The 19,637-nt window shown below is 43.8% G+C and overlaps 1 protein-coding gene across 1 annotated transcript; it reads left to right on the top strand.

Annotated features, from left to right (window-relative positions):
• Nucleotides 1-859: 859 nt before the first annotated feature.
• On the top strand, nt 860-6,975 carry kifc1 (kinesin family member C1). The gene is made up of 17 exons (XM_083690736.1): nt 860-944; nt 1,687-1,709; nt 1,820-1,918; nt 2,131-2,227; nt 2,370-2,423; nt 2,514-2,549; nt 2,701-2,899; nt 3,148-3,313; nt 3,521-3,667; nt 3,836-3,949; nt 4,081-4,365; nt 4,690-4,854; nt 5,263-5,401; nt 5,778-5,917; nt 6,044-6,117; nt 6,520-6,595; nt 6,728-6,975. Exons 2-17 carry the CDS (start codon nt 1,698-1,700, stop codon nt 6,770-6,772), a joined length of 1,848 nt encoding a protein of 615 aa, XP_083546862.1. The 5' UTR covers nt 860-944; nt 1,687-1,697; the 3' UTR covers nt 6,773-6,975.
• The last annotated feature ends 12,662 nt before the right edge of the window (nt 6,976-19,637 follow it).

Genomic DNA, 19,637 nt, shown 5'->3' with positions numbered 1-19,637 from the left:
CCTGATTCATTAAATCAACTATTTAAGTCTTGCCTTGATTGGTTGGTTAGTTGAATCAGATGTGTTAGTGGTGGGGTGGAATAAGAATGTGCTGGGTCTGGAATTGATAAACGCTGAATTCATCGAAAAAACTCCTTCCTTGATTCCTCGTACCCGCTCTCCTTGCCTACTTCCCTAAATGCATTGAAGGAGAAGATCTAAAGGTCTCTCCTCTTGTACCAACTCCTCAAATACATTTTAGGGAGACAAGGAGAGAGGAAGCAAGGAATTCACTTTATGATATTACCACTGCCTAGACTGCCCTAGGCTAGCTACCTCGGTTTTTGCAGCTCTTCCTCCCATCCCACCCACCAACACTAGGATTCTATACATCATCCCACATCAACACATGTGAATGTTTTTAATGTCCACATCTATCTTCAGAGGCTCAGTTGTGATAACCCTGGAGGTGCCATTATCTGAGATGGAGAGAGAGAAAGAAAGAGCGAGAGAAGGATGACATCATGACAAATCTTCTCCATAGCCTCCTCAGGTCTTTCTATGACACCTCTCCCCTCCATGAGGCTTGGTCCTCAGGTGACCCTATCAGTCATCCACAAGCATGTGGTGATAATATGTCTAACATTTAGGGCTCCATTTTCAGCCGGTGCAAAACAGACGCAAGTAAATTGGTAATTTGTGTGGTAAACCATGGTGCGTACACACAGACACTCTCCACATATTTGAAAATAATTGGAGAACTATTGGAGAATATACCAACTCCTGGCGGGACTGCATTGTATTACAACATGTGGCGTCATTCCCACGCGACACACCGAGCCTCGACCGATCAGTACAGACGGAGTCGCGCAGTTTGACGTAAGACATGGCGGCATAATTTTTAAATTCAAACGGCTGTAGTCTACAGTGTTGTTTGTATGTCCAGGGTGAGACATAACCTGTCGGTAAGTACACGTTAGTCAGTTTTTTATTGTGAATTACTACGAAGTCACATGTATAACTGCAAAGAGAGGTACATCAGCTTTTAGTTGTGTTGCACCTCACTGTGCTGGAACAATCTCCAAAAAAAACATTACGGTTAGTTGATTGTTGTGGTGCCGCTCGGGCAATTTAAAAAATGTTGATTGAGGACCTCTTTGGTGAATGATGTGATTCTTTCTCTTGTCAAGAGTCTTGATATAACATATAAAATTGTGTTTTTATATGATGTATTGATTTCAGTATTTTACTGTGTTGTATTCTTTTGTGTTGTTTTGAAGTTGGATTTATATTGTGGAACGGGTGCATCTGCAAAAGAGGACTTGGTCTCAATGTGTTTCCCCTGTATAAATAAAGGTTAAATCGTTAGTATTAGAGATGTAGCAAATTAGTCACAATTGTGCTAATGATGGTCATGTTTGTTTGACTTGGCTTTTGTTCATTCAGCCTAGCTAGCTAGCTATGTAAGCTAATAACACTAACGTTACTGCTCTTCACTTGATTGTACTAGATCTAACTTATGTGTAGCCACATCACCAGTTACCGTCGTATTAACTGCCTTAATAAATACGTGAATAATACGGCGGTAAGTGGTGTGGCTACACAAGTTAGGTCTAGTAGTATTAGTTATGTAGTAGCTAGCTAGTATCATCACAAACGGTGTCGAGGATTGTTCATTACATTAGCGATATGTGTTTTTCTATTTAGATAAAATCAAGATGAATAAGGAGGTATGTGGGATTTCTTTTTTTAATTCACGATCTGTTAGCTAGTTACCACTTTGTATATGTTGCCAACCATCCTCTATGCTTCAGATGAAACCCTGTTTCTCCCTCTACAGAACACCTCTCGCTTGCCAGTCATGTCGACTGGCAAACGGGTCCTCTCCAGGGTCAACACCAGCAGCAGCAGTGAGAGCAGTGACCCTCAACCTCCTCAGGTGTGTGTTTTGCAGAAATGTGTTTGTTAGTACGTTTCATAGTTATAACTATCGTGTGACCTGATAAATAAACCAACTGCATATATAGTGGCAAACATGTCCCATTCTTGTAAATGTCGCTTCTCCACCTATAGCCTGTGGACGACGTTAGATGTGTCTGTGCCCAATATGTTTCTTTTTGCAAGTATTGTAAAATTGAAATCCTCCATCAGAAAAAGGTACGAAAGTTCGAACCAGAACCCACAAAGATGAGGCAGGCCGTCAGTGTGATTGGCTCCAAGAGGCTCCCTCCACCCACGCGAGTAGTTGGTAAGTGACCAGCGGAATACTACAAAGACAGTTTCTGTTGGGTCGGAAATGCTTCTGTCATCTTTTAGTCTGTCTCTGTAATGTGTTGGAAATGTCCTTCTGTTGCATTGTTTTTGTTAAATACTCTTCTGTCTTCTCCTAGCCAAAACAACTAGACCTATGGGAGCGGCTACTGTAGCTGCTGGGCCCTCTGGAGGTAAGATACTGTTTGTTAGATTGACAAATACAATAAATTCAAGCCAAATTAAGTGTCATGATATTCTATGTATGTCTTCTCATTGGCCAGGTGTCAAGAAACCAGTTGCATCTGTTGCTCAAGGAGGTAATCTTGGTTTTCATGTATTAATAAATTATCCATAATTAAATCAGTTTTATTTGCATGGCTCAACACTTACTGTAACAATACACTACAGAACAACAACTTGGTTTGAATTTCAAGTGGTATTCCTCAAGTGGTACCTCAATGCATATAGCTACTGTTGGAGGTGCACGGCGGCCTGGATGGGACCTTAAAGGCCAAGTCGCGGACATGACAAGTAAGCTGCAAAACTCTCGGAGCCAAGCCAAAAAACTAAGCCAAGAGAATGGCGAGCTGAAGGAGTCCTTCAACATGACTCAGCAGAAGCAGGCGGAGATGACCGCAGAATTAAAAGTGCTTCGCCAAAAGCTCAGGTAAACAATCCAATGGGCTTGCCTTCCTAGGGCACTGTCACGTTGAGTCAAACCCACAAACAATTAGGCTCAATTTATTCTCCTGGGAGCCAGATCAGAATTCTTTGCTGGACTACAATTTAGTTTTAAGCTAAGGCATGTAACTTATTAACTTGACCAGAAGGGAACACTGGATGTCCTGCTCTTTTTCGTCCACATACTTCAGTTGTGTTCACAAACCTAATTTGTTGGCTGTTTGTGTGTTGCAGCCACCATGAGGTGAAGCTGGCGGCCCTCTCTGGTGTTCAAGAGCAGCTGGAGGTGGTGACCAGCGAGAAGATCACCCAAGAAAAGAAGCTTGACAACCTTGAAAAGGAGCACGAAGTTGTCCAGGGTTTGAGAGGTGATCTGGAGGTGGCGCTTCACAATGCACAGGTAGAGCACTTTTTGTGTATTTAAACACAGACTAATAATCATTGCTAATGCTATGATGTAAGATTTTAAATTGACTTTTTAGATTTAGATTTTCAACTAGAAAGTCCCATTGTGCTAAAAAGCGTAGTAAGGTTTTCTAAAATCCCCCAAGTTCCAATATCTCATGTCTTGGCTCATGAACACTTTACTCTCCTCCCTGCCTGGCAGACCAAGCTCTCTCTGCAGGGGGCCACCCTGAGAGAGGCCCAGGAAAGGGTAAGGAGCCTGGAGGAAACTGTTGCCCACCAGATAGATGAGCTCCACTCTGGAGAGATGGAGCGCAGGAGACTGCACAATGAAATTCAGGAACTCAAGGCAAGTCCATCTGTGGCCCACTCAAACGGGTATATCAATGCATCGCCCATAGAATTGTATTTCAGGGAACTGAGATGATTCTCTACAGCATACTTTTCTGTCTACAACATGCTGAGCCATTTCACCTCCCACCCTAACAAGATGCCCACGACACTCTTATCTCTGCAGGGGAACATCCGGGTTTTTTGCCGAGTGCGCCCTCCACAGGCAGGCAATAAGACTGACCACATCCAACTTCCGGCACAGGACAGCAAGGTCCTCACCCTGGCCAAGACTGAGGAGGTTAGAATCATAAAAAAAAAAAAAAAAAAAAAGAGGGAGCAAAAAGCACTGCATATTTCAGTGTAGTCTTCTAATGTCGCTCTGATTGGAAATGTCAATTAAGACCGTAACTAATCACTGTTCTCATGTAGTCTCACACAGGTCGTGCCGGAGACACCCAGAAGAACTATAACTTCAGCTTTGACAGGGTCTTTGGGCCCGGAGCCTCTCAAAGGGAAGTCTTTGAAGAGATCTCTCTCCTGGTCCAGTCCGCCCTTGACGGCTACAATGTCTGCTGCTTTGCCTATGGCCAGACAGGGAGTGGGAAAACTTACACCATGGAGGGAGGCGAGATGGAGGACATGTACGGAGTCATCCCCCGGGCAGTGCAGCAGATCTTTAGTGCTGCCAGGACTCTGAAGGAGCAGGGTTGGCAGGTTCGTTGGTTACTTTGTCTTTGCTTTGCCTGGTGACATCACCCATCACATTTTGATTATGATGTGTAGTTGTGGCGTAAGTTCAGGAATATGAATCAGATTGAAATGTTTTGGTAGACATTCCTTTCACTTCAACCAAACACTTCTATTATCTTGACCTTGTAATTCACATTCTTTATTTCATAAATGCTTCGGCTCCTCATCGATCTCATCCTGTGCTACTAAAGTGAGAGGAGTTGAACTTGATGTGGATTATGTTAGTAAGGTACTTGGGTCATTGAAAGTTTGTCAATTTGTGTTATTTTGATTCGTTGTCCGTTTCAGTACAAGTTCACTGCCAGCTTTGTTGAGATCTACAACGAGACTCTGCGAGACCTGCTGTACACTGGGAAGGCCAACAAGAGGCCTGAGCACGAGATCCGCAAGGTCTCCAACAATGAAGTCACTGTGACCAACCTGACCTATAAGGCGGTCAATTCAGAGGACGAGGTAAAGGTTTGGAACTTGGCGTGCCGGATAAAGTGGTACTGAGGGAAAGCTATTATTACCATGTGATCTGGGAAGGAGGATAACAGACCTCAGTGGTTGAGCGATCGCACTGATTGGATAACACACAGGACCCAAATTTGATTCTGCAAATAGTGCTGAGCAGCCTAAAAAATACCTTTTATAACTCAGAATACTCTACAGCAGGATTTTTCATTTTAAGAATGAGAACTGTACTTTATTGAGTTTTTGTAAACAGTCTGAATATGCATTGTATGTCATGGAAATGCCAAGCGCAGTATTCAAAATTCCCAAGAACTGTGAGGGTTTTGGAGTGCTCTGAGAGGACAGGTGCTATCAAGGGAGAATGGGACTGATGCCAATCTAATAACATCCATGTCTTCCTGCCAGGTCTGCAACCTGATCGGCTTGGCTAACCAGAACCGATCCACTGCCAGGACCAACATGAATGACCAGTCTTCCCGCTCTCATTCAGTCTTCCAGCTTGACATTGAGGGCGAGAACATGGGACGGGATGTCAAGTGCAAATGTAAGCAATGCAGTACTTCAAATGGAGGGGTTGTGAAGTTAAATGGGAGATTCCTTTTAACTCATTTAGTGCCAAGGGTGAATAAAGTTGCCCAAGTTGTCAACATTCTAGAGTCCCAAGAGTGACTTTATTCACCACAAATGCATAAATGATGATGCTTAATTTTGTAGCCAATCAAAGTATTGTTGCTAGTTAAATTCCACATAAAACACTTGGCCCTCTAGGAGTGTTCCGGAATTCTTTGGCAGTTAGTGAGTTAAGTCAGTGTCCACAGGTCCTTAAATTCAATTGTTAAATTAATTTTCCTAAATATGAGGTTTAAATGCAGTTTTCAAAGATCTTACAGTAAATAAAAAGTGTGTGTGTGTGTGTGTAGCATCCCTGTGTTTAGTTGACCTAGCCGGGAGTGAGAGGGTGCAGAAGACCCAATCCCAGGGTGAGAGATTCAAGGAGATGACGGCAATCAACAGCTCACTGACCAACCTCGGGATTGTTATCGGTGCCCTGGCCAACAAGGTCTGTCTATACCAAGGACCACACGGGGTGCCCACCTTATCATTGAGTCAAATGGTTGCCATGTAAACCTGTAGCTTGATTGCATACACCACTTACCATCCTACACACTTTTTTTTTGTATTCTAGGAGAGCTACATTCCATACAGAAACTCCAAGCTGACCTACCTTCTCCAGGGCTGTCTAGGAGGAAACAGCAAAACGTGTGTTTCTATAGCTGGTTACTATGGTTATTCAAGCTTGAATGTAGATGAGTCCTTTACAGTTCACTCTCATTGTGTTACAGTTCCACAATTCCAATACAATAATATTTGAGCTGTGCTTGATTTTGCATGGTACAATTTAACCAAAAGACTAGTCCCAAAATTGCAAATTCCAAGCAAAGTGAAGTGCATCTACAAAAGTATTTGACTATGTATTTGATCCTGGTCTGGAAAATACACTCCAAAATCTGTGAACTGTCAAATGTTTTCAGACCTCAAATGGTGTCATTTGACTACGTTTGTGGTTAAAAACCATCTGCCAAACTTTGCATTTATGGTTTACTGTCTTTAATATTACGGCACAAACTCTTTACTGTGTGTAACTTGTCTCTCTCCTCCCAGCCTGATGTTTGTCAACATTTCCCCTGAGGCTGACAGCTTTGCAGAGACATTGAACTCCCTACGATTTGCGAGCAAGGTCAGTGACCTGACCTGACCTCACCAGAGAGGGCATTCAAGAGACCCTAATCCTATCGTCTTATGACACTTTTTACTGTGAATATATTGAATTTCTGGAAAAAATGTCAACTGTTTATGATTGTTGTTGCAGGTGAATGACTGCGTGATCGGCACGGCATCAGCAAACAGAAAATGAAGACGAATGATTTGAAGATTTGATTTTAACTTGTGGGTCCTTATTCCACATTTTTACTCATCAATATTCCATAATTCTATTCGCTATAAATCATTAAGGGGAGTTTTTTTATTGTAAAACATCTAACAAGTTGTTTTTGTATGCTTATTGCTTATGGCTTTTTATATGTATTGTATGTTTATGTCTTCAATAAAGTTGCTAAATGCAAGAATACTCAATGTGATGAGCTGGGTTGGGATGTCACTAGCATTGAATATATTGTGGCAAAGGATTATGAGAGTGCACTTGCTAGAACCTTCTGAAGATGCTGGATGTCGTTCAAGCTCTTAGGAAGGGTTAGATGCAAGACAGCAACTGGCAATTTCCTGTTGGGTAAACTTCCTATTGGGCATGGAGAGTCCTGACAAGGTGATTGTCTGCTCTAACCTGTATGTCATCAATTGCAGTAACAGTGTGAAAATGTAGTGCAGTAGCAGTATATGTAGTTGTGCTCATGACAGTAAGCAGGTCAAGTGCGCTGAAAAATCTGGCCTTGAAGATAGCACAAATATTTCACAAGCGGCACCGACAGCGTCCCATGGTTTTTTTCTTACACCGTAAAAACATCGCCCTTTCACTGAGACACCTCACATGGCTGGACCCATCTCTTGTTTCACTATGGGTGTCTTAATGTGAAGAGACCAAGTGAATCCGTTCTAACCTATCATTGTTTGCTCGGCACGGCTGTCCGCTGACCAGAAGAGAAGAATAACTTGAAACTCGGTTGAAAAGTAGGTGCAATAGTTTTCTTATTATTTGTAATTATGTTTCCTCCTTAACTCAATGTCAGCAATTTTGCTTCAAACCACTGAAGAGCTTAAGGAAAATCACACTTGTTAAGTATAAGCAGGGTTACATCTCCACAATAGCCTTTTTCAGGGTCAATGATGTGTCAAAGTATGATATCCTCCTCAGGGATAAGAGGCTGTTAGGTCTTATGCTGTAATAGACTCGCTGTCTGGAATATCATCATCATGGGATATGAATATGGCTCATAATGGCCTTGTACAGTACCTGTGGAATACAGCTGTGCTATCCATATCAGACTTGAAGATTATTGGTTGTATTCTGATATTGCTGTTTTTATAGGATGCCCTACTTTCCCTTCTCTGTTATGCCTCTCTGCTGCAAATATATCAAACATGTCATGGCTCCTCTCACAATAAACAGACTATAATATTCCCACAACATAACTTTGAGAGTGGTATGAGAGAGAGCCAGAGAGGGGTTCAAATGGGCGACGATGAGGGTGTCCATCTTTCTGACCTCTGTGTGAACTCTGTGTTCATCATCATTCCCAGATTACCCGGAGTTCCCCGGGGCTCCAGGATCTCCCAGCTTCCTCTCCCACTTCAAAGGGAAGAATATAGGCCTGCTTTACATAATCAGGTGGAGAACAGCTTTCTCCAGAGAGGCAGGAATTAATTTGTGGCGCCTCCAGATGTAATCATTAAGCTGGCCTGCGATGATAACACAGGAGTGGAGAGGAGTGGAGTGGAGTGGAGGAGATGAGGGAAGCAAACAACACTGCCATCACAGGGAGGGAGGGAGGGAGGGAGGGAGGACATAGAGAGGCAGGCCTAATGATAGACGGTGGCATTCAAATGTTTCAAACAACAAACTGCGCGTCTGAACTCGTTTTTATAGAGAATCCTGTCAGCGATGCACAATGAAGGCTTGTATCCTGTAAGTCCTTGGCAGCAGCAGCTTTTTGATATTCCAGGTGTATGGTAATTCCTGTGGCTAAAGAGACTGATGGACAGGGCTGTGGCTCACATTGAAGGCCATCTGCCAACACACTCCGTCTGTCTGAGTTTATATTTGTCAGTTAGCTACCAGCTCTGCTTTTCCCCCCGAAGGACACTCAACCTCAATAAGCCTAGTGAATGTAGTCAGGTGACTCCAGGCTAAGGGAAAAATGCTGATGTTTAAGGTGTTGACTGATTTCTCTATCGCCTACACACACACAGACACACTCCATCTCCATTCTTTCTTCTTCAGTCATCACAGAGAAGAGCAGAGAGACGTTTTATGGGCTCAGTATAACACTTGACTCAAACACATGTGGGTCTATCTACACTCTCTTTCACAGCCTTCATGACTGCTTTTAACAGTCACTCACTTTCTCTCTCCTTCTCTCTCTTTTTATTAGTTCACTCAATAAGGGATATAGGCATGTTGTCTGTGTTGCTGCATAGCATTGTTCATGGCCTCTACAGTAGCTTGAGACACATAAAGGAGTCAAACTTTCCCCACTTGACTTCTTGATCTTGTATTCCTGTGTTCAAGTCTCTTTGTCCATCTCAAGGCTGAATCTCGCTCTTTTGAGTTAGGGACGTGTGTGTCCTGGTGGATTGTGTGGGGAGTTGAAAGTGCTGTCAGCGACTGTTGAGGTTTGACAGCAGTGAAGACCTGAACATCTTTAGTTCAACCACTGAGTTGACTTTCTCTATTCCTCTCTTTCTTTCTCTCTATCGGCCAAGGCTGTCTCGTTTTAAAAAAAAATTATATCTAGTTTACTTCTTGGCTGTCTATGGTTTGGACAAAGCTACTTTATTTACCCATTTATGGGTAAAACGCACGTGCGCACGCTAGGGAGTGCTTTACTGCCATTTCTGGTGTCTGATGTCTGTCCAACAATGAGAGAGAGCTCTAGTACCATCTCCCAGTAATCACTATATATCTATACTCTATCATGTCAAACCATTCTCTCTTCTCTTTTCTCCCTCCTATCCCGCCAACCCTCCACCACCACCGTTCCCTCAAACCCCCAAGGTACCCAGTGCATCTGTGACATCATCGTTCATCATGGCGTCCCTTCCGGTCAATAATCCATCAGTCATCAGAGTGAGAGAGGCCCTGCATCTCTCAGGCCTCTCTCTGCTACAGAACAACCTAACTCAGAGGCTACAGAGTAACGCCATTTTCTGTGTTACTCCCAAACCTTCCAACTTCATCACAAAGCTATTGACTGTTCACTGACGCTCACACACACACACACACACAGGGATTTTGGTTCGTAGGGGTGTGTGCTAATTGTATTTGCTGAGCTGTAATAACTGTGCCTTTGTGCTGATGCCTCTCTCTCTCTCTCTCTCTCTCTCTCTCTCTCTCTCTCTCTCTCTCTCTCTCTCTCTCTCTCTCTCTCTCTCCCTCTCCAATAACACAATCACAGCTAGAGAGGAGTGTAGGTGAGAGCATCGATCAGACGCCAGCCCTGTGATTAATCTAAAGGTGACATAGCTCTCTCACTGTTATGTCTGCAGGCCTGGTAACCCATCACTGTCAGAGCAGACAGGTACACACAGAGAATACCATGGGGAAAACTAGTTTCAAGTCAGTGGAAAATAGAAATGATTCTCATGGAATAACATGAAAATGTATATGAAAGTGTAGGCACACACACACACACACACACACACACACACACACACACACACATATATGAACTGCCTGTCAAAGGAAAGCCTGGTCCTCTGTTGTTGTTGTTTTTCCTCGCGTCTCGTTGTCTTGTAGGTTAGGTGAATAACTGCGGTGTGGAGACATCCATAACTCCAGAGAGAGGAGACAAAGCGCCAGGCTTAACGGACTGAAGGAAGGAGAAACGACTCTGCCTCCATCAGCCCATTCATTCATTTCTCGTAGAGAAAATGACACAATTGATCCTGAGATAGACGGGCGGCTCTCTTTAGAAATGTGCCGGGGGTTTCTGCTGAGAGTAATTTCAGTGTGTTTGATATCTATAGAGCTTTGTATGGAGCGATAGGAATGAAGAATTAGGGACAGTCTGAATCAAAATAAATGGTCTCAGCTGTCGCTGCTGTCACAAAGGGTTTTCTTATGGAAGAATACTGGAGAAACAAGCGTGGGTTTAATGTTTGAGAAAAGTAATTTTCAGAAGCTCAGCTCAGATTCCCTATTTGATAATTTAGGGATTGTTTGACAGTAATAACAATCAATTATGAAATGAAATAATGAAATGAAACTTGATGCCCCATAAATTCCATTTGTTTTATCGTAAGGACCCCATTTAGACCAAAAGAGGTCACCGTATTTGGTTCCTCTTAAGGTTAAAAATGAACCGTTTTATTTTTGTCTTACACAGCAAACATGGTCTCATCGATCACATGAATCAAAACAAACATCACAAAGAAAAACAATCATCTATTCTGTCTATTTACCAAAGAAACTTGCAGACTGAATAGGCTCCACTATCGATCTAAAAAACCTCTCCAGTCTCCACCGAAACATGCAAGTCTTTCTCTTGTTCCCACACTCTCTCACCAGTAATATGAATTACAAATTATAATGATAATTACGGGTGTGAATTTGATATTAGTTGCTAATTACATGTCATTCAATCATATTGATGTTAATAACCACTTAAAACCAAAGATCAATGTTATATTCATAATTTTAGCATTGATTGATGACATGTAATTAATCTCACAATCATCAATAAATAATGAAAAAGGAACATATTTGCTTTTTAATGCCTATGAATGTGTTATACGTGCATAATAAATGTGTTATAGATAATGCAAATAACAAATATATCACACTGCATCAAAGAGAAGAGGTTGTGATTTCCAAGGCTTTTTCTAAGCTATACAATTGATTTCTCTGTAGCCTGTGTGTTTCATGCTGTTTCTCTTGCTGGACTGTTTCACTGGCTGTCAATCTTTGTCCATTTCTAGCCATCTTTGTCCACTTCTGCCCATCTCTGGTCATCTCTGGTCATCTCTGGTCGAGCTCCAATGAAGCTATGGAGTTGAAGGCCAGGCAGGTTGCTGTGTTTTACTTCAGTTTTTACAACATTCTATTGTGTCAAACTCTCCGACTTCAAAGCTTGTTAAAGGTGAAGTGACACATCCAGATAGAGAGAGGGGAGAGAGCATAAATATTGAATGATTCCCCCACAGGGAAGAGGGCGAAGAGGTGGAGGAAGGAGGAGGGAGGAGTGAAGAAAGACAGAGACCTTATATACTTTTTGTCTTTAAACTTGAGAGAAAGTTCTGTTACTGTAAAGTGCTGGGGTGGTAAACGAGCTGGTGCTGAGAGAATGGATCGGCCAAGATAAGTGCTTTCGAAAGGATATTGAATAACAGGATACAGTTGATAGTTGTATCATAGTTGATCCGTGACATTCCTATAGTCCCTCAGAGCCAGTGAAAGTGTTTTCCTTCTAAGTATTATTTTGTGGTATTTTTATTTAGACGGTAGGATAGGAGAAGGGGAAACAGACCAGAGAGAGAGCAGGGCAGGCTGCCAGACCTGCACACCACATCACCACAAAGTCCTTGCTGATGCGACTACAGTATATAAGACTTGATTGAAGTTTATCCATCAGTCTTGTAGTCCTCAGAGCAGTGAAGATCTTGGTGACTGTTGTTTACCAGTCCTAATGAGCTTGATTAACGAAGCAGCCTATCAAACAGACAGGAGCCCTGCCATGGTGACATGTTGCCTTGTTGCCAGGCCGACAGAGGCAAAAACCAGGGGGGGTCAAACTGAGGTCACAGCAATGGAGGATCAAAGGGTTTGGCAGTCTCTCTGTCAGGCAGCAGGCAGGAGGGAGCTGTGTCTCCTCTCCCTCCCTCCCTCTCTATTCGCTCTCTCTCTCTCTCTCTGTATATATATATATATATATATATATATATATATATATATATATTCATGCTCTCTCTCTCAAATCCCTCCCTCTCTCTCCATATCTCTCTATTCTCTCTCTCTCTCCCTCCCTCTCTCTGTATCTCTTTATTCTCTTTCCCTGCCTCCCTCTCCCTCCCTCCCTCGCTCTCCGAGGCTTTGATCTCCTGGTCCCGGCGTAGAGGGAGACAGAGAGGGCCTCCCGGCTGTTCCAAGCCTGTTAATGTCTCTACTCCAGCTATACTTCAAGTCCTGGTGCAGCACCGCGCTGAGCAGAGCAGCAGGGCCTGTCTACAGTATATGTATGAGACTAGACTATATGTCTGAGGATAGACATCCTCATAGAGCATGGCCTAATGACAGACACGTACATATCAATCACCAGGGAGTCTCTACTGTAGGCTGTAGGAGTGGGATAAGGTCTCAATAATGACACAGTACAGAGCAGGGGAGGTTGGTGGAGGCAGAAACAATGTGTTTGAAACTATTCCTTATTCCATTCCATGCATTGCAAAGAGCCCGTCCTCTGCTTTCTACCTCCACCAGCCCCCCCAAGTAAAGAGAGGGAGAGGTGTGTGTGTGTGTGCGTGTGTGCATATGTGTGTGTGTGTGTGCGTGGATGCATGCATGCATGCATGCATATTTGTGTGACAGAGAGATGTTATTGCTGTGTGGATGTTAGCTGGGCTGTGGTACACTCTGTGTGGCTGTGAATACATATGAGTTCAGATGAGTGTGATGAATGTAATATCGCACTAACCCCTTAATCAAAATGGCAATGCATTTCCAGCAGCATGAGAGGATCCCGAGGATGGATGTGCGTATTAATCACTGTTTGCGTAAATCTGCAATATGATAGATGAATAGAAGATTATTCTTGTTGATGATGTAGTGATTATGGAAATAATGGATACAACCACAAAATAGAATGAGAATAATTGTCATTTATAGAATTTCTCAAGTACGACAAGTTAGCGGTGTGACTTATGTGATGTTTGCTAAATGTAATTAAACCCCAAACAGATTTTGCTGTATATAACATACAGCCCTAGAGTGGATAGAGAAGTGTTTTTATCAGAATTGTACACACCACAATTATGGTGACTGAACTGCTGGCAGTTTGTGTTTGTGATATAGCAGTACTTTAGAAGCCTGATGAAAACCTAAGTGTTGAAACATTGTCAATAAACGCACTTAGAAGCATGAACTGTAGTGTCCAGACTAGAGTCCTCTTTTTATTCTGATTTGATCCATCAGTTCTCCTCAGTGAGCACAGTGCCTGAAGTCAAATAGAACAGTGAAGTGACTGAAGAGGTAGCCAGTGGTCTGGAACAGCCAAGGCTGCTCCTGAGCCCAGATGATGGAGGAGGGCCTGACTGAATTATCCAGACCAAACACTATATCATTGTCCCCCAGAATGCTGTCAACAAATAGCAGCTTTCAAATATTTCATTCCAAACAGGGGTAACCGACAAAATTAGAATAAATGAATATGCCTCGCGCTAGGGGTCTGGGCCCCTAACCTGCCGTGACACAAACAGTTGGAACATCAAGAGAGCATTATTCAAATGAAGTCATGTGGTGCCAACAGGAGGAAAGGATTCTGAAGAGGAAAAACTGCTGAAAGGGTGAAGCTCTGGTAGGAAGGCCTTCCACTATCTCTCTCTCTCTCTCTCTCCATCACTCTCTCTCTCTCTCTCTCTCTCTCTCTCTATCACTCTTTCTCCCCCTCTCCCCCTCTCTGCCCACTCTCTCTCTGTCTGCCCCTCATTCCCTCTCTCGCTCTCGCTCCCCCTCTCCCCCTCTCCCCCCTCTTTCTCCCTCTAACCCTCTCTTTCTCCCTCTACCCGTCTCTCTCTCTTTCCCTGACTGATGGCTCAATCACTAATCCTTAGAGCCAGGCAGGTAAAGTGAGTTAAATGGAGCAGGATTTTTACAGCCTGTAAAGGGTATATACTTTCTCTCTCTCTCTCTCTCTCTCTGGCTTTGAGAGAGTTTCACCCGCTCCTCACTGCTCAGAGAGGATTTTGGGTACATCACAGAGTGGAGGGTGGGTCATGTGATCTCGCCACTCTGTGGGGGATCAAACAGAGCTCTGGATGGATGCGGCTAACATCCCGCGTCTCTCTGTACTCAGGAATACCCAGGAAAGAGGAAGAATCCACCGATCTACCTTAAAGCTGTACAGGACACTGGCTGCAGCAAAGCTTAGAGTTGAATAGCATACAGAAATCACACAGCCGGTAGTATCAGGTACTGCAGACTATTGTTATGGAAAATACATTCATAGAACTATTTTCAGGTTATACACTTTCATATGACTGATACAACTTGTGTAACTACTGTGGTGACATTTTCTCTTGCCACACCTCTAAAGTTCTATAGCCATTGTTCTGAGAAGCACTGTATGATTTACCATATGAACAGCTGTGATCTCTGAGGGAGTGGTAGGAGAGAGCAATAATGGGGGGACAGGCGCATCCTGTCGATAGGTGTGAAATGTTGAACGGCGATTAATCAGTAAGAAAGCCTCCCCATTGTTCATTCTCTCCCGCCCTTTCTCATGTAAGCACAAGGCCATCAGCCGATAGCCTTGTAGGCGCCTGGCAATATGTTCAAACTGTATAAAAGACAAACCTGATCATTGTCTCTTTAGACTTGCGCTGAACGAACCCCGGATCTACGCTGGGCTGCTGTTACGCTCTTGTCTCTTGTTTGCAAGCAATAAATACCGGACTCATATATTGTGGCTACTCAGGACTTGTTTCTTGATTCTTACCTCCGAAGAGCTAAAGTACAGAGTGGTAAATCCTAGACTTCCACCACACTATTCAATGTTATTCAATGTTAAGTTGTATTGTATGATAATGCATATTCTCTTCTATTCTATTGACATCTATTGTACTATTGTATTTTATTCTATTAGAAGTTCTGATGTCTACAAGGGCAGGGATAGGGTATCGGGGAGGGGGGAGGAAGGGGGGGGTGCCTACTTTGATTGGAGTAAATCTGGGATGTGACTGTCTTTATTCTGTTTCATTTTTGCTTTTTTTTTTTGCATCTTTGCACACTTGAAGAAAAACCGTACAAATAAATGTAAGAAGAAATTTAAGAATATCAAACTACATTATAACTTCCATTGAACCCCTTTGAGTCAACCATCTCCGTCTCCATCCATCTAACCCTCTCCAGTCCCTCTCTCTCTGCCTCTCTCTCTCTCTCTCACTCTCTCTCTCTCCCTTTCTCTCTCTCTCTCTCTGTCTGTTTTCATCCCTCTGTTGCTGTGTGTGCCAGCATAGCTCCCAGGGCTCGGGACACTATATTGTGTTTTGATGTTCCTGCAAACCTTACAACTGCACTTAGCACTCAGGAGCCATAACATACATTACTCAGATCCCTCACTTCATCCTCCCGCCTCTCTCTCTCTCTCTCTCTCTCTCTCTCTCTCTCTCTCTCTATCTATCTATCTATCTATCTCTATCTATCTACCCCCCCTCTCTATCCTCCCTCCCCGTCCTCTCTTCTCCTGTCTGTGCTTGTTTCCACTCAATCGCCCACATATCCCTCTCTTGACTGGGGGAGCATTGTGGACCGTCGTGGCTGATCCTGGGGTCACCTGCCTGGGAGTGTTCCATGCCTGGCTGGCTGCCTGCCTGCCTGCCTGCCTGCCTGCCTGCCTGCCTGCCTGCCTGCCTGCTTGCATGCGTAATCATTGTTATTTATAAACCCCACTGTGCTCTGTGTCACCGCACTCTCTACGCTGTTGTTGTTTTGCTAGTTCATTGGAGAGGGAGAGAGAGAGAGAGAGAGAGAGAGGGAGAGAGAGAGTGAGAGTGAGAGTGAGAGAGAGAGAGAGAGAGACCCTTCAGTACAACTCTGTGCTGATAGGTCACGTCCATAATTTTCTCAGGACCCTGCTCCCCATTGCATGAAATGTTAAACCTTGGCTTGGTCTCCAGTGAACACAACTGAAGGAGGAGGAGAAGCTGGAGAACTCTCTCTCTCTCACACACACACACACACACACACACACACACACACACACTGCCTTCCCTCTAATAAAACACACACTCTGTGGGTAGGACTCTGGAGTGTGGGATTTCAGAACAAACTGTGCCATATACAGTCATGATATATTTTCCATCCCCTCCTCCACACAAATCATGAACACAAATCAAACAACACTTCGGATACAGTCTCTCTCCTCCCACCTCCATCACTTGGAGTCTGACAGGAGAAATTACTAACTACAATACTCGTTTTGCTGTAAATACACAAGTAATCACACAGTAATTGGTTGTTATCATTAAAAACATCATAATAGGGTGCAAACGTTTTCAGCTGAGGGGAGAGGGCAGCTTTCTCATGTCCACTTTTATGTAAAACCCTGCTCAATCAAACATCTTTCTATCATAATTGGCAACATGATTTGATATTCAGGTTTTTATTGTACTATATATAAACCACAAAATAACCACAGAGTTTTCAATGAAGCCTGTCCCCCAGTTGACAAATCGAATGTTCACACAGCCTATTGTGACGCTTAATGATAATAACCTATACACACACTGTCATGTAAAGTGTCACCAAAATGTATGACTTTTAGGCTAGAGCACAATACATCTGTTTGAAGACACAAGCTTAACATTTCCATCCCATAGATGTATCCACAGTTTCATTCTATTTATTTCCAAAGAGTAAATGACCTCCTCTTGGTCTGTCCTCCTCTGTCAGAACAGCCAAAAAGCAGCACAGTAGAATCCCTAACAGCCTAGTAGAACCCCTAACAGCCAAACACAGCCCAGTAGAACCTCTAACAGCCCGGTAGAACCCCTAACAGGATGAGAGATAAAGGATAAGAGACCATGACGCTTCCTGTGGTCCATCAACATCACAGAAGAGAGTCAAAGAGGTTCTGGGGTGAATTCAATCACGGGTCTCCACAGAGAGAGGGAATGGAGACGTAGAAAAAAAGGCATACACACCTCAGGTGCCTTCTTTTCACCTTCAGATCAGGGATGGGAGGAGGGAAAGTGAGAGAGAGTGAGAGCGAAGGAGAGAGAATGTTCACCTTCAGCTCGCCAGCCAGCCCCCTTGACGCCCATATTAGGAGAACCCCTGCCCTCCTCTCCCAACAGAGTTGATTTCCTGTTGCTGTAAGTTGAAAGAGGACATCAATAAAAGCGTGACCACACTCGCTTCCTGTTGACACGATCGATGGGGTCGGCAGGAGGGGAAGTCAAGGGTTGAGATTTTGGTATTGAGTTTTAGAGACATCTGAGGAGCAGCTAAGTGGCCTTCTGTCCTTCAGAAATATAAGATAAGTTAAGGTTCTGTCACAAGCGCTATCTCTCTGAAAGGTGAATGACTTTGTACCTGACAGAAATGAGAAAGGTAGGGAGGAAAGACTGTTGAGACTGGGGAATGTTGATAGGTCTAATACGAGCACGGGTGAGAGAAGAGCCTCCAAGATCGATCCAGAGGAAGAACGAAATGGAGAACAACGAAATGTGAAAATGAAATCAACAGTTTTATGTAGACGGATGCTTCTGACACTGGAATGATCTGATCTGTATCAGAACAACATGTTGAAGACTGTTCTGATAGAGAGATCCTAGTAAGCTGTCGATGGAAAACACAACAGACCAATCCCTTCCCTTCAAACCGACCGTGTCCACCTATCGATTCCAGCTGAACAGATTGTAGCTCTCCGTCCCGGCCGACCGACTCTCTCACCGCCAAACCCATCAGTCCTCGCTAAGATAAAATGTCCGCCATTCGTTCCGTTCTGTTCCGAACCCCAGTCGTCCTCCCCCCCCCCCCGTCGTCCTCCCGTCGTCCCCCTGCACACCACCCTCTCTGTGGGGGTCAGGAAAAGGACAGACCCACTGGTTGATGCCACAGCGCCATACCGCCTCTCCATTCCCCTGCTCCGTCACGGTTTTCACTCTGAGTTATCCAATCTGGGTTTGAGCTTAATCCAAAACCAGCAGCCGCCCAGGGTGGAGGGATGGAGGGGTGGAGGGATGGAGTGGGAATGAGAATCAGGAACGAGAGAGAGAGGATTCAGCTCTGTCCTGAAACGCCACATAATTTTCCCACATTATGCAGACTCTGTGATTAGAGAGGAAGTGGGTATCCGAAATGAAGGTTGAACCAATGAGTTGAAGAGAACTGCTTACTTAAGATTGTCTGCTGAAATGTAGATAAAATGTAGGTGTTTGTTTTGGAAGATAGAAAGTGAGCACAACACTTCCACTGTGTGTGTAAGTAAGGAGTCATTATATACGTCAAATGTTCCAGTTCAAATCATGTAGCTCATTATTTATCACAGAAAAGTTCATACCTGGAAGTGGAGGTGTTCCTCTCCTCTTCCACACCTCTCCTCTTCTCTCCTCTCCCTTACTTCTGCTTCATGAATTCTATTAAAGGTTAGAAGCTAATTTAGCTTCCTGTCATTTAGCTTCCTGTCACCCCCCCCCCCCACACACACACACCCTCCTTCATCTCACACCCATGTGTCATCTGACTCCAGCACCATAAAGGTACGCTCTGCTTCATTAACTTTCGTTTAAAATAATTAACATCACTTTTTAATTTACCTTCAGTAAGCGCCCCCAGCGCCATGACCGCACACCCCCGCAGTGACTTTGACAACAACAGTCAATAACAAAAGCACTTCGCTAAACGTTTTATAAACCAATAATCACATGCATGACGGAATATAGGCACATGACCTTCGTTATTAAGTAGACCTCTCTCCAGATCAATGTATACAGCAGGGGAGGCTGGTGGAGGTAGAAATCGGAGGATGGGCTCATTGTTGGAACAGAATGAGGAATGGTATCAAACACACGTGTTTCTACCTCCACCAGCCTCCACTGGTATGCTGACATTGTAGATAGGTCAAAAGATTTTCCCTCAGGTTTTGACAACAACCCCCTTATTGCCCTGATGCTCACACAGAGAGACTCTCTGGGGTGTTAAAAGGCCACAATCAATACAGATTGTCCTTCACAAACACTAAACGAGGATGGTCTCTAGATCAATTTCACACATGTTTAGATGGCAGTGTTGAGATGTGTTTGACTTAGTGGCATCCCCAGGGGGAAACGGACACTTTGTGGTCCTCTTTGATAAGCCCATGAAAGACAGTTTTCCACAGTGAAATGCTGGC

The sequence above is a fragment of the Argentina silus genome (assembly GCF_951799395.1).
Source record: "Argentina silus genome assembly, chromosome: 19".
NCBI lineage: Eukaryota > Metazoa > Chordata > Actinopteri > Argentiniformes > Argentinidae > Argentina > Argentina silus.
Note: the sequence above shows the minus strand (reverse complement) of the source record. Positions and strands in the feature narration are given on the sequence as shown.

Coding starts and splice junctions, on each gene's coding strand:
- kifc1 (XM_083690736.1), top strand. Junction 4,855..5,262: donor CGGTCAATTCAGAGGACGAG/GTAAAGGTTTGG, acceptor TCTTCCTGCCAG/GTCTGCAACCTGATCGGCTT. Junction 6,596..6,727: donor CCCTACGATTTGCGAGCAAG/GTCAGTGACCTG, acceptor TTGTTGTTGCAG/GTGAATGACTGCGTGATCGG.